Source organism: Paroedura picta, chromosome 13 (genome assembly GCF_049243985.1).
Source record: "Paroedura picta isolate Pp20150507F chromosome 13, Ppicta_v3.0, whole genome shotgun sequence".
Lineage (NCBI taxonomy): Eukaryota > Metazoa > Chordata > Lepidosauria > Squamata > Gekkonidae > Paroedura > Paroedura picta.
Window position 1 is genome coordinate 25,293,306 of NC_135381.1, and position 23,873 is coordinate 25,317,178.

General features: G+C 45.9%; 1 protein-coding gene across 2 annotated transcripts in view; it reads left to right on the forward strand.

Annotated features, from left to right (window-relative positions):
- The first annotated feature begins 5,154 nt into the window (after positions 1 to 5,154).
- The window catches only part of MAMLD1 (mastermind like domain containing 1), a 101,787-nt gene continuing 83,068 nt past the window's right edge, over positions 5,155 to 23,873 (forward strand). The window contains exon 1 of one of the 2 annotated variants that reach the window (XM_077307670.1): positions 5,155 to 5,474. In XM_077307670.1, coding sequence (XP_077163785.1) covers positions 5,421 to 5,474 — 54 coding nt within the window. In that variant the 5' untranslated portion in view covers positions 5,155 to 5,420. Of the gene's footprint in view, positions 5,475 to 5,741; positions 5,893 to 23,873 lie in introns of those variants that run through there. The other variant, XM_077307671.1, reaches the window with a different exon arrangement.

The window sequence follows — 23,873 nt, forward strand, 5'->3', positions numbered from 1 at the left end:
TTCAGAAGGCATTTGGGGCCACTGCAAGAGAAGGAAATCAGAAAGTCACATTCAACTAACAGGAATACCTTCCATCTACAGAAGTCCTCATGGGAACCAACCCTTGGGTTCGAGGCCCTCCTCTGACATGATGTTTGTTGGGTGACACTGAGCTCACTCTCAGCCTTGCTTACCTCATAAGGCTGCTGTGCTGCTCTTATCATTGTGAATTCAAAGAGATGCAGGGAGAGAGAAGTGCAAGCAACAAACTCAGGGTTTCCCAACTACAGTACCAAGATGGGATGGGTTTCAAAATGGCGGCTGGAGTGAGCCATTTCACCCGGGGGGGGGGGGGAGAGAGAGTCAACATATTTTTTAAAATTCTACCCTTATTTGAGCAGACTGATCCATCCCCTCCCAAAGTGGCCAACAATGGACCTGGAGGGGGGTGGGAAGGGGAGCAGCCCTGGCCATTTAAACCTTTGCTGTCCAAGACCAGTTTGGTGTAGTGGTTAGGAGTGTGGACTTCTAATCTGGTGATCTAGGTTCAGTTCTGCACTCCCCCACATGCAGCCATCTGAGTGACCTTGGGCTCGCCACGGCACTGATAAAGCTGTTCTGACTGAGCAATGATAGCAGGGCTCTCTAAGCCTCACCTCCCTCACAGGGTGTCTGTTGTGGGGAGAGGAAAAGGAGGGAGATTGTAAGCCACTTGAGACTCCTTCGGGTAGACAAAAGCAGCATATAAGAACCAACTCTTCTTCTTCTTCTGGGAGGTATAGCAGGAAAGCAAGTCCAGCTGAAATCAATTCCTGGCACTTCAACGCCTGAAAAATATTTCAGCAGTACCTGCATGGTCAAAAGGATGAAAAAGGCTACCCTAGACACTAAATGAGTAGACAAGACACCCTAGAAAAAACAATAACACTAGGTTAAAGTTGAAGTCAGTACGAAAAGAGGAAGGCTCAGCTGGAGATGGACTGACTCAGTAAAGGAAGCCACAGTTTTTTAGTTTGCAAGAGTAAAGCTCTTAATAGGACATTCTGGAGGACTTTATCAATGTGTGTGTAAACTGCCAACAAGTTAACAATGACTTATGGTGAACGCATAGGATTTTCAAGGCAAGAGACTAATAGAGATGATTTGCTGTTGCCTGTCTTGGCATGTGACCCAGAAATTCCTTGGTAGTGTCCCATCCAAATACTAACCAGGGCTGATTCCTAGGGATGTGCGGTTCGGATTCGGAAACGGCCGAATTGGGGCTGATTCGGAAGTTTCCAAATCAAAAACAGTCGAATGGGACCATCACTACTTTTAAAATGGCCAAATCAAATATATTCGGCCAAATTGCCAAGCTGTTGGCAACCTCGTGGCTGCTGCAGCCTCCTGGCTGCTTCTGTTTTGTGTGTGTGTGTGTGTGTTTTTTTTTTGTTCTTTTCCACCTTTCCTGGGGGCTGGGGGGAGGGGGTCTATGTTGCATGCCTTAAACTTCTTGGGGAGCTCAGGGAGGGTCTTCCCTGACTCTCCTGCAAGTTTCAAGAAAATTGGACCAAGGGGTCCAATCCCAGGGGCTCCCAAAGAGGGACCCCTATCTTCTCCATTGGATATAATGGAGAGTTATATTCTTTGGTTTTAACTTGATTCCCCATAGACTTCTATGGGGAATAGTCTTGGAGAGCCCATAGTATGGGACCCCCTAGTGAAATCTTCCTGAAACTTGCAGGGGACTCAGGGAAGACCCTGAGCTCCCCTGCAAGTTTCAAGAAGATTGGGCCAAGGGATCCCATCCTTGTTGTTGTTAGTTGTGAAGTCATGTCCAACCCATCGCGACCCCATGGACAATGATCCTCCAGGCCTTCCTGTCCTCTACCATTCCCCAGAGTCCATTTAAGTTTGCACCTACTGCTTCAGTGACTCCATCCAACCACCTCATTCTCTGTCGTCCCCTTCTTCTTTTGCCCTCGATCACTCCCAGCATTAGGCTCTTCTCCAGGGAGTCCTTCCTTCTCATGAGGTGGCCAAAGTATTTGAGTTTCATCTTCAGGATCTGGCCTTCTAAAGAGCAGTCATGGCTGAACTCCTCTAGGACTGACCGGGTCCCATCCTAGGGGCTCCAAAAGAGGGGATTGTGGGGCCCTCTTTGGGAGCAGGACCCCCTGTTGCAATTTTCCTGAAACTTGTAGGGGACTCAGGGAAGACCCTCCCTGAGCTCCCCAACAAGTTTCAAGAAAATTGGACCAAGGGGTCCCTTCTTAGGGGCTCCAAAAGAGGGTGACACCATTTCCCATAGGCTTTAATGGTGGAAAAAAATAATTTCAGCAGGTTAATCGCCAATTTCCTGGTTAAGTAACTTGCTGAAATTATTTTTCCCACCATTAAAGTCTATGGGAAATGGTGTCACCCTCTTTGGGAGCAGGACCCCCTGGTCCAATCTTCTTGAAACTGGTCATCACTGGAAAAGACTTCATCTGGTTTGATTTGAGGTACTCTGAATCTAATTTGAGGAGAAACTTTTCAAAAGTTGTCTTCTTTTCTTTTACTGTTAGGGGTTGATGGGTAGGTGGGGGGGGGGCTTGGCCAAGGGCCTCATGTCTTCTTTGGTTTACCCCATGCTCTGGTTTGTTTCAGTTCTGGTTATTTCTTATTTATTTATTTTGTTTGGGCCTGCTGCTTGTATGCTTGTTTGTGTGAGGGTGGGGGTGGGAGATTGGTAAAACAGCAGGCCTCAGGCCTCCTTTTTTCCTTTTTTGGCCCTGTTTTATTCAGGGTATCTTCACTTAGGTTCTTTCATCTGATGTTTGTGGCTATCCTTGTGTTCTGTTCTGGGTCACTGCACTCAGGGGTAGTCAACCTATGGTCCTTCAGATGTTCATGGACTACAATTCCCATGAGCCCCTGCCATCAAACTCTGGCAGGGGCTCATGGGAATTGTGGTCCATGAACATCTGGAGGACCACAAGTTGACTACCCCTGACTGCACTGGTGCCACATGGCAATGCTATGTTCTGCTGCTGGCCTAGGTGGCCTAGCACCCTCCTGCTTGTTTGCAGCCCTGTGTTGAGTTGGCATTCACTAAAAAGACAAAAATAATGACCATTGCAAAGAACAGACATGTTACAATAACAATTGACGGTGAAGAGAGCAAATTCATTTTTCTTGGATCACAAATTGATGTGAGTGATGATTGCAGTATGGAAATAAAATGTCAAATTGCTATGGATCACTCAGCAATGATGAGCTTGACCAAATATGGAAAAGCAAGGACATAAGCCTCACTCCCAAATGTAGATGAGTTAGGTCGATCATATTTCCCATAGCCACTTATGGCTGTGAAAGTTGGATGGTGAAAAAAATAGAAGAATCGATTCATTTGAACTCTGGTGTTGAAGAAGGCTTCTGCGGATTCCATGGCCTGCAAAAGTCACAAACCAGGAAATACTACAGTACATAAAGCCTGATTGATCACTGATAGGCAAAGTCACGAAACTCCGGGTCACTTACTTTGGCCAGATCATGAGAGCCAACTCAATAGAAAGAGCAATTCTGCTAGGATTGTTTAGCCAATAAGTCGCAAAAGGGCATTAACATGATTTATTTAAATTATGATTCTTTATAATTTAAACAAGTCGGCTTGGGTGTTGCCCTAAATGTGTCTAGTATAGTCCCCTAGGCTTTCACCTGAAGATACAGGGTATTTCTGAGTCAGAAAGCACTATGGGTGAAAACAAAGCTAGACAGCTCATTGGCTCCTTGTAAGATTCTTGCTTTTGACCAGGAGCAAAACAGGTCAACTTTCATCTGATGCAGCTTTCCTCAGAATTCAGGGCTAATGCTGGTAAGAGCAATACCTGTTGATTTGGTGCCATTTTATGCAACTATTCTAAGGCAGGGGTAGTCAACCTGTGGTCCTCCAGATGTCCATGGACTACAATTCCCATGAGCCCCTGCCAGCAAATGCAACACATTCAGCTGTCGCTGCTCTCCCCCTTTGCAGACGCCAGCCTGCGATTCAGGGGAAAGTTGTGCCTGTTCTAGGGGGTGATTTGAATATCCAGCCCAGTCCCTCCCTCTTCTGCTTCAGCGGCTGCTCCGTCGAGCCTACCATTGAGAAATCACACTCGGTTACAAGCATGCCTTGCTGCCATAACAAGCACCCGGCGGTTTTTTGGCAGCTGCCTGGGTAAATATCCATGCACCGTGGGAGGCAAAAGGAACAGTGTGCCACCCTGGCTTTTTAGTAGCTTAGATTGCCCTAGGCGGGGGGGGGGGGGGGAGACAAATGAAGTTGGATCTGGGATAAGGTGACCAGATTTTAACATTGGTAAAGCGGGACAGCATTGACGGGGAAGCGGGGGGGGGGGGGGGCTTGATTAAAAATTTGGCCTATATGGAGCAACAAAAATGTTCATAGAACGCAAAAATAGTATCGTATATTAATTTCAACATAAGTGCAATTTGCCAGGTACCCCCAGATGTCCCTCCAAAAGTGGGACAATCCGGTCATCTTAGTCTGGTATGTGTTGCATACCGGAGACGCGTGCTAATCGGACTTTCCCAGTTTGGGGGTGGGGGGGGGGGGGCAACGTGGCCCCGTCAGAATGAATGAACTCGCTAGCGGCTGACTGTCGTCAGAATGAATGAACTCGCTAGCGGCTGACTGTCTGCCCATTGGGGGTGGGGCCGATCCCTCCTTCTTTGCGTTTTTAGAAGTGATTTCTGTCCCCGGGTGGCTCGCTGCTGTTCTCCACTCCGCGATGCCAGCGGGACGCTTGCTGCCTTCTTTTGTTCCGTTGCATTTCCCTGCTCGTGAGTCTTGAACAAGTGTTGCAAAAAAAAAAAAAAAAAAAAAGCCCAAGTGAAACTTTCTCGGCATGGGAAAAAAAAAATTGTTTTTAATGCCCGAGGGCGTTGAAAGCACACGAGCAATGTATTTATTTAATTTATTTATTTTAAAGGAAAGCGTTGATCCGAGTTGAAGCTCAGCGTTCTACCCCCGCTACGCGCAACCGTGTCAAAGCCGCCCTTCCCACGTTACAATGACAGCGCGGCGGGGCTCGTTCCGGGTGGCGCTCCTTCCCCTTTAAGGCTGGAGTTTGACCGCGAGTCCGAGGGAGCGAGCGTGTCTCCTCCTCTCCGAGTGACACAGCACTTAGATATGCCCTATCAGTAACTTAAAGCCCACAAACTCCACCTTCGCGCAGAGGAAACCGTGGGCTGAGCGAAACGCAGGGAGCGAATCCAGACAGACAGTGAATCATTCGCAAGCGGCAACGCCAGGATGAACTCGTCGGGGACCTAAAGGGGAAGGGAGGAGGGGGGGAAATACAAACACGCGTAGCAGAGTCCTCCTCTTCTTTCCGTGTCGCCCTTGCTTCGCGTTGGGTTTTGTCCGCGGCGGCGCTCAAACTGGATGTAAAAAGCTGGTGGGTCGCCAGTCCAAGATGCTTCTGGTTTCTCCGCGGGTAGAAGCACCACGCATGGAGCCGCACATTCCGGTCAGTCCGAGTCGCTTCGGGGGGGGGGGATGGACGGGCTGCGAGGGGAAGCGTGAGCCTGGCCCCAGATCAGATTGGGGGCGAGTGCCGCCCGAGGGGTGTTCGCTGGGTTGGGGGGGCCAAGATCCCGCCGACTGGCCCGATCCTCCTCCTCCTCCTCCTCGTTCCCCCTCCCTGGCGCCGTTCCTCCCTGAGTTTAATGGTGCATTTCAAAGATCGGGGGAAGAGAGTGGAGAGAGAGACGGAAGGGTCTTTTGGAGGGGGGGGGGCTTCGTCAAAGGGCTCCCGTTGGCCTCGCCGTGTGTGCGGCGGCTTGTTGTCGGTCGCCGAGCGGCCGGTTTCCTCTCGTTTGGCGGCGTGCGTTTAAAATGGTGGTAGATCAAGGTGATTTCTTGCCGTCGTGGGGCTCGTTAGAAAGGTGTGTCTCCGTGTGTGCGCGGAGGGGACGGACGACAACCGGCGTGCTTGTGGGAACAAGATCCGTTTCGAGGAAGGCAGACAAAAGTGTAGTGTCCCCTCCCCTCCTCCCCCTTTCATTTTGGCTGGGCGTCTGGCTGAGAGGCAGCTGGCGGGGAGGGGGGGGAGAGGAGACTGGCATGGGCTTCGCAAACAACAACCCCCCTTTTCTGTGTGTGTGCTCGCCTGCCACAAACCGAGGCTGCCTCTCGCGTCCCGGAATAGTTTTGTTCCTCCGGCAAGCACACAACTCGACTTGCACATCTCCGCCGTCGCCGACCGCCCTGGCAAGGCCGGCCGTTCGCCCATGAAGACGCTCCCCCCGCGCTTTGCCGCCGCCGCCAAGATCGCCCCTGGCTTACTGGCACAAAGCCGCGATGATACATATAAAATGATGCGGAGGGTAGGGGGAGGATACGCATTACGGTCGCCGTTCCGGCATCGTTAAAAAAATGTGTCTTGAAATCAGGTCTGGAAAGGAAGTCGCTGGTGTCTGATTAAAAAAAAAAAAACCCTAGATAAAATGCTGACTGTACAGAACTGAATAGGATTAGAGCCAGTATGCTCAGTCCTAGGCGCTGTTGTGGTACCCCTGGGTAAGCAGAGGTGTGCAAGAAGGCTTGTTTTAGTTTAATTACTAGTGTGTGTGTGTGTGTGGGGAGGGGGGTTGCCTTTCTTCAAACTTAGACCAGATAGACAGGCATGAAGGGGAGAGTGGATGGTTCTTAAAGGTATCTCCTGGAGAGTGCTGCTAAAGAAACTGCTGATCCGTGGGGAACCTAGAAGGAGTTTGTTCATTCACTGTTCCCCATTTTTTTTTTGTGTGGTGTCAGTTTGTAAAGTGTAAAAAAAACCCTGTGGGGGGGTCACTGTAGGCCCCCATTGTCTGTTCCCCTCCTCCCTCTGTTGCTTTCCTTCCCGAGATTCAGACTGTAAGCTCTTTGGGGCACAGACCTTAGAAAAACTCACATTAATTTCCAATGTGATATCTTGGATGAAAAAGATGGCAAAATGGGGTTCGATTTTGGGAGGAGGATATGTCATAAACCTGTAGCCTGCTGAAGACTTCTGTATGACCCAAAATATTTTTTCCCCCGACCATTTAAATATGAATTGATTCAAAAACACTTGTGAGTGACTTTCTTGTCTGCTGGCAAGGGCCTTTTCTGTTTTTTTAAAAAAATCCAACCATGCTGACTCACTTAAAAAAAAGTATTATGATTTCTCACCCTATGATTAAGAGGTGAGGTGAAGCAGCCACTTTGCGGGGTAAACAAGCAGCTTGTTGTTGACTGGGCTCCTACAGCTGTCTCCCTTGTTAACCCGGAGGAGGAGATGGTGGTGGCAGTGACTGCCACCACTGCTGCGTTTGGTTGATGAATTATTAGGATCTCTCTTCCTTCTCCTTTGGCTGTCGGTTGACCTCTTCTAAATTAACTAAGCACCCCAGTTGCTAGGACCCCCTTCCTTGGAGCCTGCCGGAGTGGGGGGTGGGGAGATGGGAGGTGGATTTGTTTGGGTGGCCTCTGACTGCCACTTACTGTTATATTCCCAGGTTGTGCAGCATGCTTTTGTTATGGGTTTACTAAAGGGGGATGAGATATGAGGGCGGGGGGGGGGGAGAGATTCTGTAACCAGGGAGATTAGGGAAGGGTATTCCTGCTCCAAAGGGTAGAGGAGGCTGGCAGCTCCCCTGCCTCCCCCCCCCCCCAAGAAATTGCCTTGTGCTTTCTTTTCAAACTGCTTCACCTTTTTCCTGGAATAATAAATTTAAAAGCCCCCCCCCCCTCTCTGTGTGTGTTATTCTCCCCCAGCCTGCTGAAGCCAGGAAGGGAGATGGGGAGGAGAGATGGTACAGCATCTGCAAGAGATCCTGGCGTTTGTAACAGGAGATTAATAGGTTGCAGGGGAGTCTCTGTTGCCATCTAGCATCATCTGCTCTCTCTGTGTTTCCTATATCTGCAATTTGCAAAGGCTCTCCCCCCCCCCTTCTCTGCCAGTATAAAGCAAGAGTCTTTTCATTTTTTCAAACTGTGCTGCAGAGGAACCTCCCTTCTAGCAGGAGGGTTTGAGTATGACCTTTGAACTGAGCCCCTCTGTTTTTGGAGTTTAATGCCTCCCTCCCTTGGCATGTTTGTCCGATGTGCTGAGTGTGTGGTGCTGTAGGATAGGTGGATGGGATGGTGCACTTATGCTTGCCCAGCTGGAGTTCCTGGCATAATTGGGTTTAGGCTCATCTCCCTTTTTGTTCCTCCCTTCCTAAATGCCAAGACACTTGTGTATTCCCCAAGAAGTGCCCGGGTTTAGAGCCTACTTGAAAGTCTTTCTTAAAACGGCAGCTCAGAGACACATGGTGCATGACCAAAAGACAAGGCCAAAGGAAATAGACCGAGCTCTGTCCTAGAGGCCTTAACAGCTGAAACTGAAAGCTCAGCCTACTTTTGCTTAGGAGGCTACACTTCAGATGTGAGGTGGCTGGTGGGGCTTACTCTTTGTGGAACAACAGAACTTTGACTGCACTGACTAAAGCCAGTGTCTTTGGTCTACTAGGTTTCTGGAAATCGAGACCTGAGTTGGGAAATGGGCTTGAGCTTTTGGAAGGTGGTTTTTGCTCAAGACACATGCTCAAAGTTTTCTGGAAGGTGGTTTTCATGCTTCATATTGTCCCTCCCAAGATGGACAAAGGTTTTGGTGCTCCAGTTATTTCTCTGCAGAGATGTGTGAGTGGGCAGGAAAGGAACAACTTTTCCTTCCTGCTGGCTCTGTTCGTGGACGCGTGTGTGTCTTGGACAGCAGAATACACTCTGGCCTGAGATTGTCAGCCACATCCCTGTTGAGTAAAACCTTTGCCTGGGAGGAAACTCACCCACAATCATCCTCAAAGTTACTGTTTCGTTCTACGCAGTTCCTTGGCACTGGCTTATTTTCCTATCAAACAGGCTATTCCTCCCCCAGCCCAAAGACTGTGAAAACTGTTCTCAGGAGATCTGTTATGTGCAGAGAGGGTATGTGTGTGTATGGGAGCAATGTTGACAGTTCTCCTCTGCCCCACAAGTAATGAACATTCTTGTGTGTGGGAATAGAAACTACCCAAATTACTTAATCAGACTGTTCCTTTGGAAACCTGGAACATTCAACTAGCAAAGAGTTAAGTAGAGCAACTAGTTGAGAGAAAATACATAATTTACTTATTACATAATTCTCTTCTGTTTCTATATTTAGTCCCTTAATCTCTGGTTAATTCCTAAAGCATTTCAGTTTTGGAGGTCTTATGCTTGCGCATAATTTGACCAATAAAACCCTAAGGGGACTTTGGATGGGAGTGTCTTGATGACTGAGGAAAATTTATGGACCTGGGGTTGTGCATGTGTGCATGGAATGATCTATAATTTACTTGAGCTCTTATAATAAGTATCCAATGTTATCAAATAATGTGTGGGGGCAGCGTATAGTCAAAGGTTCTCTAGAAGTACAGGCAAAGATGTAGAATTTGAACTTGGCTACAGGATTCAGCATCATGGGCACATTACACACACAACCACACACACTCAAATATTTAAAATCCCTTTTTCTTAAAACAACAACAATAACAGTTTTCTAGCTCTGCGGAGGTAGGCCTCAAACTGTGCAGACAATACCTGGTAAAAGGAGGCCATCCTGATGGGGTGCCATGGAAGGGATGCCAGCAAGAAAAGGAACGATTTGAGCAAAAGAAACAATTAATGATGGTCTAGCATTCAGGCATTTTGTCCACTAATTTGTTTATTAAAATGTTTATACCCTGCCTTTCCTCTTGGCTCAATGAAGCTGCAGAGAGGCCACTGTAAGATGACTCCTCTTGAATTGGTGACACTTCCTCCAGGGTGCCTATGGCATGAGTTAGTATGGCAGCTTACCACTTCCTCGAAACTGGATTGAACCAGGTTGGTGTGGTGACAGGGAATGTCCAACTGGATTCTTTACAAATGTCACAGGTATGCTGCAGAGTTTGCAGTAGTTGCTTCATTTAGTAGCCTCGCCATAAGAAATAGTCATGTGTCATGGCAGCCATGTGGAAACCATTGAAAATCACTCCACATGGTGGTGGCTTGCCCTATGATGAGCAATTTGGGTGTAGTATGTTTTGTGGGTCAGGAAGTCTTATTTCAGTTGCTGCAGGTAGCCTTAAGGAAAAGCCTGCAGTGGTATGCAGTTCCCTTACTTGGTCTAGTAGCCTGCCAGACACAAAAGGATTCTTCATACAGCAGCTGACACTTCACCAGTTGCTGCCATGCTTTGCATGTGGTCCCTCAGGCCTGTGGTCCTCAGGTCACAAGATCAATCTACCCATAATAAGGAACTATGCTACAAAACAAAAATGTCCCTGTCCAATTTTCTTCATCTCAGGTTTTTGAAGACATAGACTTTCAGGCAACCGGGAAGGCTGGATAAATAGGAGTATGGCTTTATAGGTGTGGTTCATCTATACAGAACATTTTTATCCCACCCTTCCCCTGAGAATCTCAAGAGTGTACATGGCTCTTCTGTGTTTATTTTATCCCCTCAACAACCCAGCGAGGCTGCTTACACACACAGACTTGCTCCTAAGGTCACCCGAAAGCTTAATGTCAGAGCTGGGGATTTGAACCTGACTCTCCTTGATTCTAGTCCAATACTCTTAACTATACTGGCTCTGCACATAGAGCTGCATTGTTGGCTATCACTTAATGATGATCAAAGGGCACTGAGAGCCCAAAGAGTTGGTAGCTTTCTTAAAGTAGCCCCAAGGAACTCCTGGCTTGTCCAAACTGCTCTAAAGATCTCCAATTTGGTTCAGGGGTGGGGGATGACGCCCATACACGAGTTATGCCTTTTATTATAATGTTCTATTAATAGTACTGAAGGCAGTTCATCACACAAGAAAAGGGGGGATACAAATTCTTAAATATTGAGAGCTTCACAGTGCTCATAGATCTGCAAACTAAAGGCTTCACTTAACCTTCTTATAACTAGTGGGATTTCCAGCGTGTGTCTTCCACAAAGTGCCACTGAGCATAATGTGTGCAAATAACAAATCAAGTGTGGGAAATGAGCTCCCTCCTTTCTCTTCTCCCTCTCTTTGTGCTTCCCTTCTGGAGCAAGATTATTGGAAGCTAAAGCTGCTGATGTGAGAGATGGAACATATGGTGCCTCCCTAAGAGAGAGCTGAAATGGCCTTGAACCTGCCGGACTGACCAGCTGTTTATTGCCAGGAAGAGTAGCTAATCAGCTCTTCCCTTAAAGCAGGGGTAGTCAAACTGCGGCCCTCCAGATGTCCATGGACTACAATTCCCATGAGCCCCTGCCAGCATTTGCTGGCAGGGGCTCATGGGAATTGTAGTCCATGGACATCTGGAGGGCCACAGTTTGACTACCCCTGCCTTCAAGAAACGGCTCTCTTTTCTTCCCTGGGATGCTTCATACTTTGCATGACAAACCACATGTTCACAATAGGAGTAAAAAGTCATGGTGTGGGATATGACTTTGCCGGTGATACATGCCTTTTTCTTGAACATACACGTAGGCTCAGCAGGCACGTGGACATCCTTAAGATTGGCAAATCTTGTGTTATAGGTGGGTCTTGAGGAGCTGGCTACAAGGGTGTCCTAGTGTACAGACTAGCCTTAGATTATATTGTTGTTAGATATTCAGTGCTACCTAGCATAGCCCAGAGGTATGTTGTGCTGACATCTAGGGCATGTGGAAGGCAAGAGGAGGGGGGGGGGAAAGTGACACGGAAATTCCATGTTAGGAAAGCATTAGCAAAGGGTAACTTCTAATGTTTTCCTGCCACTGACGTTGATGGTGACACAGTTGTGTGGGCTGAAATGGGAACGTCACCAAGCTCTTAAACTCAACCAGGAAGTAGTCTGTTGCTCAGGGATGAAAAACAAATATAAAGCAGTATATCTTCTGCTAGCTGAAGTTGACAGCTTCTCTTCAGTGAGGGAAGGTTGTTTCATATGCAGCACAGAGACAATTTTGGTTTTCCTCAACACTCCCCCCCCCCTTCCCCCAGCATGCAGGCTTTAAAAAACGAAACCTTCCCAGTGATGATTTCAGTTTGAAAAGGAAAAGAAACTCCTCGGCATAAGCCGAAGAAAGTACCACATGTCTAGCAAAAACACCCTGATTCTCCTGTAGTTGCAGAAAGAGGAAATGCTGTTATGTGGCCCTTGAGAAATGTAATTGATTTCATTGTAGCAGGAGCTTCCGTAAGCTGCAGCCTATTTTACCAAGTGCAAAAAATCCTTGGAACCTGAGCCTGGCTTATCCAACTGTCTATTTGTTTTTAAAGAAAAAGTGAAGAAATGTGTTGAGAATGGAGTGTATAAGAATGAAGTAATGTAAGAAAGGATGGGGCCCATGTTCACCACCTTTGTCCTGTTGCCCTCCCATTTCGGCCTACTGAGGTGCTCTGGTGATATTGGTCTTACAGACTTTTTAAATCACCCACACCTATTGTTCAAAATTGGTTCTGGTTACAGCTGGCTAAACCAAATCCCCATCTGTACCAGATTGTTTAGTATCGTTCTGGTTGGCATGTTATGTTATGTTATGATTGTTACACTTGTTATAGTTGTCGCAATGTTTTATGTAGTTACCTCATAATGTTATATGTCAACTGTCCAGAGCCGTATGGAAGGGCGGTATAAAAATCTAAATAAATAAACTGGCTTGAGGTGGATAGTTATGTACTGTGCTGACACTTGCCAGGTTCTCCAGTTCAAATTCTTCCTCCACCCCTCATTTTTGCTATGTGAAGGTCACATTTAGTCACTGGCAACTTAAGGGACATCGGTCATGTCCACAGAGTTCAGGTCCTGGTATTTTTCTGAGGTCTGCTTCATGGATGACTGTTCCTCTGTGCTGGAGCCTTGCTGTTGCCAAGATGAAAACACCCACTTGAATTGTACTTCCTGTCTTACAGGATGGAGCTTTCTGAGCTCATCTGAAGGAGAAGGTATTCTAAGATGCAGCCCTAAGTTGAGATGTGGTTGTGTAATTTTCTCAGAAACAGCTCCATTCCAAGACAAAATGAGGCAAACTATTTGGGTAGATAGTGTGGATCAGGGGTAGTCAACCTGTGGTCCTCCAGATGTCCCTGGACTATAATTCCCATGAGCCCCTGCCAGCAAACACTGACAAGGGCTCATAGGAATTGTAGTCCATGGACATCTGGAGGGCCGCAGTTCGACTACCCCTGGTGTAGATGGCTGAGTGGGAGGTAGGTTCTTTTGACCCATGAAATAAGATCTGGTAGGAGTCAAGGGGAGGGTCTGTAAAGGAACTTGCATGTAACCCCCATTCATATGTGGAGAGATGAGTCAGGCTTGATCTGGCTCCAGTCACCATTGAAACAACCCAGGTAATTACTGGGAGTGCTATGGGAGAGTAGACAACACGCATAGCTTGCATCTTCCACTGCCTCTAGGCCTACCTGGCTCCAGTAGGAAGTCTACAGCCCATTCATCTAGGGCATTGTGACTGGGGACAGGTCACATGCTTCCCTTCCATGCCATTGGCATTCTTGTACTACACTTCACTAGGCATCACCTTTTTTGTTCAAGAATCACTGTGGTGCAGCAATAATCAGTTCAATGCACCAAACAGAACTGGTGTGTCTTGTTTATCAGCTCTGTAGAAGAACATTAGGAAATGGCAGTGCTATGGAGAGATGGCTTTTTGGAAGGACCGCTTCTGCAGGTGCTTGAATGGGTCTTGAGTATGTGCTTAGTAATTACTGTTTGCAGAAAGCAATTATAGCCTTGGAAAAGAAAGTTTCTTATATGGGTTGGCTTGAGCCAGAGTTTAAGTTTGTGAACATCTCTTGTGAAATCTACCAAATATAGATTCTGAAACAGAAATATGCAGTTAACTTTAAAGTTCACAAACTGCGTAAAAAATACCAATTTGAAAATTACATGAAACCAGCTCAATGGAATGCTGAAAATGAATCAAGGTTTCCAAAGCCAGTTTTTGTGTCTGAAACCATCAGTGAACTTTGGTTACGAAAACAAGCAGAAATGATCAAAATCCTTCCCTGGACACTAGATATTTATCGGATTTTCACTAGTGTCTACTGATACAGTAATAGATACATATAATGCATACAGTCTGGTTTGAAGCCGATTCTTTCATAGGGAGTTATGAAACAAAGGCTAACAGAGGTCCTGAATAAGAAGGAAAATTAAATTATTGCTCCAGTTTCTTCTCTTGGCCTTTTCAGAGTTGCCAGGAGTGCAAAAGTATGCAGGGCAAGGTGCTTGTAAGTTACAATATATTGCCAAACGGTTTGGTCTCCAAATAGAGAGTTAAATCTGTTCAAATGAGAGGGTGGCATCCTTCCAAGGACTTTGCTTTATACCTGACAGATTTGCCACTCGCTTATTTAAGGAATGATTAATAATGTATGTAGCTAATTTCTTCCTTTGTGCCCCCCCTTTCCCAGTACGACCCACTACTTTGGGGAAAATGTATTTCAAACTGAAGGATTTGTGTGTCCAAGGCTGTGCATCAAACTATTTTATATCAATATTGATTTTTTTAAAGGGGGGTTTATGTTATAAAGAGGGAGCTTTTATCCCCCTGAGCTCTTGGGCAATTATCTCAGTGCCATAAATGTTGATACGCACATAATGGATGTAACTAAAAAATCTCCTTATCCAAGCAGAAAAGCCTGGCTGTTTGTTGAAGCAGACAGAATCCTGAGAGTGTGAATAGACAAACCCATATGTTGTTGGTGAAAGAGATAAATGATGGGCGAACAGAAGCTGGTTACTATGGATCAGCACAATGCAACCAATTCCCATCATACTCCTCTCTTAATAATATACCCGCTCCGGTGCCATTGATGAGTAACCTAGGCAGCACCAGTCAACTGTGAGGCTTTCTAAAAATCTGTTCTTTAAGAAGGGACAGGCTACTGGAAAGTTCTCCTGCAGAACCCCTGTTTGGGCCCGTGTTCAACTTCATTTCCACTAGGCTTATACAGGTAAACGTCCCAAGAATTGTGAAATTGAGCCCAAAAGGCAGGCATCATCGTTCTGCTTGCTGGTAAATTTTGATAGAGGCCTGTTTATAGCGTCTTTGAAAACCATTTGAGAGTATGGAGGAACCTGTCGCAGTAATAGGATGGAGAACTATGTCTTAGTTACCTTTCAGCAAGGAATCTAGCTTGTCTTCAAATAAAACCGCTCAACCCAAAATGTATTTTGATTTTCAGAGGGGGTTAAGAATAATGGGATGATTAAGTAGGAGTTCTAATAACATTGTGTTTGCAAACTGCTGATACGGTGATAAGGGAGGAAACTCTAAAAAGCATTAAGCCTCACATGTGGTTTGAGGACTAGTTCCTTTTTTTTTTAATTCAGGGAAGAACAACAGACTTGGGTTAAGTGCTTTTAAGTGCCAACCAGAGCGAAATTCTTCTAGGCCCCATTGATTTCTGTCTCAGATTTCAAACATCTGTAGTAAAAACTACATAGAATTTATGCGACTTCTAGTTTGTCAATGTAGTTTGTCAATGTAGCTTGGGGAATGTTATGAGATTTATTACTTATATATATATGACACCTTTCTCAAGATATTCCAAGAGGTTTATAATTTAGAATATGGAATGGCAAAATAGTAAATAACAAAAACTGCCTCAGGTCATTGGTTTTCTTTTGGGGAGCTGAAATTAATTCCTCAGCCTGAGTGTCTCTTGACTTCTCAGGGGATGCAGGTCTTTTGCCCTTAAAGAGGCTGCTGCATTACCTGGTTTCTTGAAGCCCGTAGTGGACCCTTTGACAGTTGCAGGATGCTTTCTCCCTCTTTAAAACACCTGTTAATGCAAATGGACTTCATTACATGCAGCCTCACATGAGGGAAGTGGTAAAACCCACCCCAACCCCCAAGCCTTTGCCTTCCCTAATGTAGACGACAAATGCTCTGATTCAAGAACTGGTTGCTGCTGTGTTGGAAATTGTTCCTTATTTGATCTAGAAAGGCCCCTGAGGTTAGAGGAGAAAAGGGAGCTGTGAGTGATTTGGGAAGTCCCGGCTGGCCAAAGTGATGCATCAGCTGGTCCTTCATGCAACAGGGGTTACAAAGGACTCCCCATCTAGTCTGCTGCTTGCCTTCAAGGTATGATAGCATCAAGTGAGGCTACTATCACCCTACCTGTCCCCAGACTATTTGGCCACTGTGATCCATGCAATGGTCACTTCCAAATTAGACTTCTGTAACTCGCGATTGAGGGCAAAAGAAGAAGGGGATGACAGGGAATGAGGTGGCTGGATGGAGTCACTGAAGCAGTAGGTGCAAACTTAAATGGACTCTGGGGAATGGTAGAGGACAGGAAAGCCTGGAGGATCATTGTCCATGGGGTCGCGATGGGTCGGACACGACTTCGCACCTAACAACAACAACAACAACTCGCTCTACGCCAGCCTGCCCTTATCTCTGACCTGGAAATTGCAACTGGTCCAAAATGCAGCTGCTAGGATCCTCACAAGGTCATCCTGAAGGGCCCATATTCAGCCTGGGCTGAGGCAGCTGCACTGGTTACTGGATAGCTTCCGTATCAGTTTAAGGTTTTGGTTCTTACCTTGAAGGCCATCTGTGGCTTAGGTCTGACTTATCTGAGGAACCACTTGTCTCCTCCCTGCAGAGCTCTCTGAGGGTTTGAATCTGTCGGTAGTTCCCGGTCCCCAGGAAGTACGCCTGTCCTTGACGAGGGCCAGGGCCTTTCCAGGCCTGGCCCCAACTTGATAGAATGAGCTCCTGGAAGAGCTGAGGGCCCTGATGGGGCTATCACAGTTCCGCAGGGCCTGCAAGATGGAGCTCTTCCACCAGGCATTTGCTTGAGGCCAGTTCAGCAAGATTGGGTCCCTCCCTGAACAGGCCGTCTGTGCTAAACATGTAGACCGGAGTATCACCTTGGGGTAATGGCTGGGACGGGGGTAGCGGTTGTGCCCAAGTATGGATGGGGGGAGGATGTGAAGGGGATCTTGCTGCTAGTATTATATAGTATTTTTATTGTATTCTGTTGGGTTTTTATAACTGAATGTAAACTGCCCTGAGTTGGTTGACCTGGAACAGGCGATTAATAAAAACTAGTATTAAATAAATAAACTCTGTAGGTCTGCAAAGGTGGTACAGATGTTGATCTATGAAAGCCAGCTTGGCTGAGGGGGCAGTGCATCATTTCTGTAAACAAGCTAAGTTCTTTTTTTATTGGTGTTACCTGTTTTCCTATATATCAAAGGATTTGATTGTCCTTGCTGAACATTATTCCCCCTTTTTCTCCTTGCAAGTTTCACTGCAGTTAGAAATGGCTCGCTGGCCATTTGCCTTGGACAAACTACTGATGTGGCTGTTGTGTGTGAGAATTTTAATTTTTTCCCCAACACTAATGAAGAAGTGAGCCACCTATAAAGCTCAGGGGTCTTCACAGCATTGGCGAAATATGTAGGCCACAACTCTTGCACTGTGTGCAGTGTGACATCTGACAACCAGGAATCCTCTGCTGCATTGGTGTGCATCTCTGAACAGGTGCAGTTGGTTAGGATGGCAAAATGTCATGGATGTAGTAAGGCAGCTGACATGCTGCTGAAGCTCTGCCCATGAGGCTGGGAGTTCAATCCCAGCAGCCGGCTCAAGGTTGAGTCAGCCTTCCATCCTTCCGAGGTCGGTAAAATGAGTACCCAGCTTGCTGCTGGGGGGTAAACGGTAATGACTGGGGAAGGCACTGGCAAACCACCCCGTATTGAGTCTGCCATGAAAACGCTGGAGGGCGTCACCCCAAGGGTCAGACATGACCCGGTGCTTGCACAGGGGATACCTTTACCTTTATCCCAGCTCATTTTCTGATTAAGAAGAGGCTGAAATAAATGTTGCTTAGAATTTGGATGTCTGGCACTTGCATAATAGAACAATATCTAACCAGGGTGCTCTTCCCGCTCTTTCTTTCAAAAAACATTATCTGGCAACAAAACTGCCTTGTCTCAATGGAGCTCTGTACAGCCCTGGAATAATAGGGAGAAATCTTTTCAGGTGAAGTGAGGTCATGAAAGCTTTGCTTGGAGCACTTTATCACAGTGATTGAACTCTTCCAGCTTGTGCACAGCAAACAATGAAAACATGGAGCAGCAAATTAACTAGCTATGTGGCAACGAGATCTAAAAACGCAGCTTCTGACAGAAGTTCAGGATCCTCCATACTGAAAAAATGGATTGCCTGAGTGAGAGATAACTTGCCCAAAGTCCCCCAATGCCCTTCATTACAGAGGGAAATGTACGGGCAGGTTGAATCTACATCTCCAGTTTTTCAGCTCCATCTGCCCACCCAAAGCACAGCCCTGCTGAGGCTATTGGAAAGCTGGGCTATGAATGGTGTTCTTTCCCAATACTCTGGTGTAACTTCTACAGTGATCTCCCAGTAACCTATAGAGATGATTGCTAATCTACACTTCCCCCATATTAAGCCATAGCAGTGACTGATTTTATTTTTAAGGGCACTTGAGATGGTGAACAGGTGCTTCTTAAACAGATTGTCTTGTTCTTCTCCAGTTTCATCGACAAATAGACTTTCTGACACCAATCAATGATTAATCTTGTGAGGGAAGTAGCGCTCAATATGGCAAAAATGTAGCACAACAGAGGGGATGGGAATGGTGGCCTAGGATCACTGTGAGGGCAGACTATAAACACCTAGTTTCTTTAAATGAAACAAAGTCTTCTGGGCCAGAGGAATTGCATCCAAGGATACTAAAATAACTAGCAAATGTCATCTCTGAACCTCTATCCATTCTTTTTGACAGTTCTTGGAGAACAGGTGAGGTGCCAGATGATTAGAGGCAGGCAAATATTGTCCCCATCTTCAAGAAAGGGAAAAAGGAGGGTCTGGGTAACTATCAACCTTGCTGGCAAAATTTTGGAACAAACCATCAAACACTCGGTCCTTGAGCAGCTGGAATTGAGAGCTGTGATTTCTAAGACTCAGCATGGGTTTCGCAAGAACAAGTCATGCCAGGCCAAACTTATCTCTTTTTTTCAAGAAAGTGACTACCTCGCTGGATCAGGGGAATGCTGTGGACATAGTTTATCTGGATTTCAGTAAAGCGTTTGATAAGGCTCCACATGATATTCTTGTTGACAAGCTAGTAAAACGTGGTATAGATCCTAATTCTGTCAGGTGGTTTAATAACTGGTTGCTGATCATACCCAAAGGGTTCTTGTTAATGGTTCAGCATCCACTTGGAAAAGAGTGACAAGTAGAGTGCCGCAGGGATCTGTCCTGGGGCCTGTGTTGTTCAACATATTTATAAATGATATGGATGAGGGATTAGAGGGGATACTCATTAAATTTGCAGATGTTACTAAACTGTGGGAGGGGTAGGAAACACAACCAAAGACAGAATCAGAATACAGAATGATCTTGATAGCCTTGAAAACTGATCTAAACTGAATAAAATGAAATTCAATAGGGACAAATGTAAAGATCTGCATTTAGGTAGGAAAAACTGTATACACCAATATAGGATGGGGGAGACTTGTCTTGGTAGTAGTTTGTGCGAAAAGGATCTAGGAGTCTTAGTAGACCATATATTGAACATGAGTCAGCAGTGTGACTCAGTGGCTAAAAAGGCAAATAGAATTTTGGGCTGTATAAACAGAGTATAATGTCCAGATCACGGGAGGTGATGTACCACTTTGCTTTGTTCTGGTTCGGCCTCAGTTTTGGGCACCAGAATTGAAGAGGGATGTAGACAAACTGGAGCGTGTTCAGAGGAGGGCAACAAAGATGGTGAGGGGTTTGGAGACCAAGACGAAATTAATTCAAAAGAAATTCCATCTAAACATCCCGAGGAAATTCCTGACAATCAGAGTGGTTTCTCAGTGGAAAAGGCTTCCTCGGGGGTGGGGGGGAGGGGTCTCCATCTTTGGAAATTTTCAAACAGAGGTTGGATTGCCATCTGATGAAGATGCTGATTCTGTGAAGATTCAAGGGGGTGGCAGGTTACAGTGGATGAGCAATAGGGTTGTGATTGTCCTTCACAGTGCAGAGGGTTGAACTGGATCGCCCAGGAGGTCCCTCCCAACTCTATGATTCTATGATCTGGGTACTTCTGAGGGTTCCTTGGCTGCTCTAACAGCCAGTACCATTTTAAAAATGCGTCAGCTTTCATTATTAAAGCAATATTTATCCAAATTAATCCTTTCCGTTTATCCTGGAGCATTTAATGATACTTCCGCACTGTGCAGAACCATAAAGGCATGCTGCAATGTCAGACGGAGCTTGTGTTGTACTTGAGTCTACTGAGCCTCATTCTCCTTGATTTATTTTTCTGAAAATCCATTTGCTGATCTCAGCTCTGCTGTCCCTCAAGCTCTTCAGGGTGAGAAGAGACAGCTGGAGGTTCAGTCTGTTGTAGGCATGAGAGAGGATTACCTCCACAGGGGAGGGTGCTTGCCTGTTGTGGGGGCGAACCACAAAGGGGGCAGCTTTTAGCACAGCTAAAGTCTTGGTTGCAGTCTTCCTTACCTTCAGAGGTGATATTCATAGCAAATGAGATGGAAGGAACAGGAGCACTTTTGCCTTCTGTTTTCGTTTTCAACTTCTCAGGGCTTCTGTTGTTCTCTAAGGACTAAATGCTTAACTGTGGGCTGTTCTTACTAATTAGGGTTGAGCGTTGTAGCTAAAACCTAAACCCTTTATCTCTCCTCCTGTACCCTCTCTGCTTTGCAAAATGACAGGCAGATCGTGCCCTTAGTTCCTTAGAGACATGCTAAACCTTGATTCTCTGTATATTTGGGGGCTTAATCAGAGTTGAGGCTTATGTAGGGTTAAGCATTATGTCTGTGCTAGGCCTCCCTTTGAGATCATAACTTCACTTTAATTAGCAGAACAGGGTGTGATGTACTAGTGGTTGTCTGGGCAGCAAAGCATACATTCCCGATATTGGTGTCAGGGTTCTGTTCTATTTTTCTGTGTTTTCTCTTTTCCTCCCCTTGCATGCAAGTGCGCATGTAAACATCGTGTATGAGTAAGTTCTCTTATACCAAGTTAGTCCACTTGCCCATCTCTAAGTTCATTTGCTCATGCGTATCATGGCTCTCCGAAGTCTCCTTTTATCCCTGTGAACTTTCAAAATATAATAAATAAAAAAAAGAGAAACAAGGGATCAAACCTGGGGCTCCATGCACTACTGTTAAGGTGTGATACCCTTTGCTTTTTGGAATCCAGTGGCCTCCTGCTCCTTGCCATGATGAACCAAGCCAGGTGGGCTTCTTTAGGGCCAGGGACCATTAGCTGGTTGGTGGTGGCAGAGCGTAGAGCTCTTTGAGGGGCATAGGTAGGGAGGCGGCCCCTCAGGTACACTGGGCCTTGACCGTGTATGGCTTTGAAGGTAATTACCAGAACCTTTAGCCTCATCCAGAATTCAAATGGGAACCACTGCAGTTAGTGGAGAATGGGCCGGATGTGGGACCTCCATGGTGTTGTTGTGAGGATCCTGGCTGCTGTGGGTCAGCACTAAGGGCAGGCCTGTGTAGAGTGAGTTACAGAAGTCCAGTCTAGAGGTGACCATCACATGGATCACTGTGGCTAGGTGTTCCAGGGCCAGGTAGGGTGCTAGTAGCTTGGCTTGGTGGAGATGGTAAAATGCCAGCCGCGCTACCTTTGCAACCTGGGCTTCCATTGTGAGGGAAGCATCCAGAATCACACCCAGATTCCTGGCGGAGTGAGTCATAGAGAGCTGCACGCCATCCAGGGTGGGCAGACTCATTATCAACAGCAAAACTGTTGTGTGGAAGCTGACTGCTATTATTTCTTCAAGTAGGCCAATAAGCCTCTGTGGGACTCCATAGCATGGTTTGAAAATTAGGGCTTCTAGAGTGATCATTCCTATCTATACTAACAGTGAATTTCAGGATGTTTCAATCTCATTGGTCATTCACATGTTACTGGAAGTTCCTTTGAAACCTACACATCAGGGATTATCAACCTGGTTACAGAGTTGATGCGATCCTGTAGCCCAGGGTGGATCAGAGTTGTGTTGAGATCTTGATTCTCAGCAAAGTCTTTTGACTCTTCCCACTCATCTCAACCTCCATGTCACCTTTTAAACACATGCACAGACTAGAGATTGAAGTGAGTTCAAGCATCATTAACCCCAGATAACTGATTGTGTAGATAGGCCCCTTGTGGCTGTAAGTGTTTATGCAACTTTCGTAGCTTAGTGGGCTGCATAAGAAAACAAGTAAGTGCACTGCTCATCTGCATGTTTAGATGCAGTTAATTGCTGTCACTCTTGTACTGTTATTAAAACTACATGCATTCTGCTGCTTCTGCATTCTGGTTCTGAAACTTCACCTGTCTGTCCTTCCATCTGTAAAATGAAATGAAAATGTGCCTCCTTGATAAATTTTGGTGAAGTGAGACACTAGGAACCCTGTTAATTTTCCTTCTTTGAATTTGCATCCTGGCTTCCATTCCCTAATCAGTACTTGTCATTCTTGTTCCCATTTTATTTCTGTATTGCTAGGAGTATCTTTAAAACAAACAATTGCTGGGCCCCTTGGTAGGCTACCAAGTCATCCCTGCCCAAGGCTGAACCAAAATAACCCAGAAAGGCTGCATATAATTTCTGCCAATGCCATCCTCTGTAGAGTTACACTTTTGTAAGCTCATTTAACTCAATGGATTTTAAAGGCTGTAACTCTGCTTAGAAAGGCACTGCAAGACTCCACCCTCTGCCGTAGCACTGGTTGAAGAACTGACAGGAGTTATTGATCCTGAACAACTTTCTGGGCCTCATGATGGTTGTGCTGTGCTGCAGCTTGAATCGTTAAGGAAGTTTAGATGTTGGTATTGGATGGTTGAAGCCCCCCCCCCCCCCGCTTATATCTTGCCTCTTTTGTGTTAAGATTGGCAAAGTGCATTACAATTGCAGAGGGCTTTTTATCTAATTCTGGAAGACTGGTGAGCTTTGTGCAATGTTTTGTGAAGAGGTCCTGGATTTACTAAGCTGTTTGTCTGTCGGGGATTAATTTAACCTCTAATTACTATGTTTTCTTCACAGTTTGCTACACATGAGCATGTTATAACAAAAGCACAATGAGGGGTGCAGTCTGATTTAGCTGTGGCTCTGGAATTTAATTTAGGGGATACAAAGTCAAATCTGAGATACTTGGTGTTGCTTAACATATTTGCACTGATATTAGAATTCAAGGATATAATCTTGTTTTCTAATGATACACCTTTAGTATAGAGTAAATAAAGCTGTTAGCTGTATCCACAGGCTTGGCATTTTTATCTTGTATTTGTTTGATTTGGCCTGGTTTCAGATTTGATGGAAAAATAGTTTATGAGATGGCATGAGATCTGGTCCCCCCCCCCCCGAGTTCAGATGCAGCATTAGAGTTGCTAACGGCCACTCTGGGTCTTGACCATCAATCACTGGATAACATCTGGACTAATTGCCAGAGGGCCGAAGCATGGGAGGAGTTTTATCTTGTATGGTTTACCTCCATTTTTATGCTGGAGTATTTTGTGGATGTTAATATTGGGGTGTTTTTATGTGAGATCTGTGTTTTATATTATTTTGTGAACTGCCGCGAGCCAGGATGCTGGGAGCAGCGGTCTATAAATCAAATAAATAATTTTAGTTTCTTCTGGTTAACGGTTTAGAACAGTCTTTTTCAACCTTCTTACTGCTGAGAAACCCCTGAAAAATTCTTTAGGCTTTGAGAAACCCCATGAGTGATCTCAGTAGGCCACACCTTCCTGCCATGCCCCCAGAAGTCAAATGTCACCAGAAGTGACATCACCCAGACACTCCTGCTGGATGTGACATCACCAGGCCACTCCCACAGTGTAAGAAGTAACGGTACAGAAATATTTTCAGAAGATTTGTGAACAGAACCATCCCTGAATCCT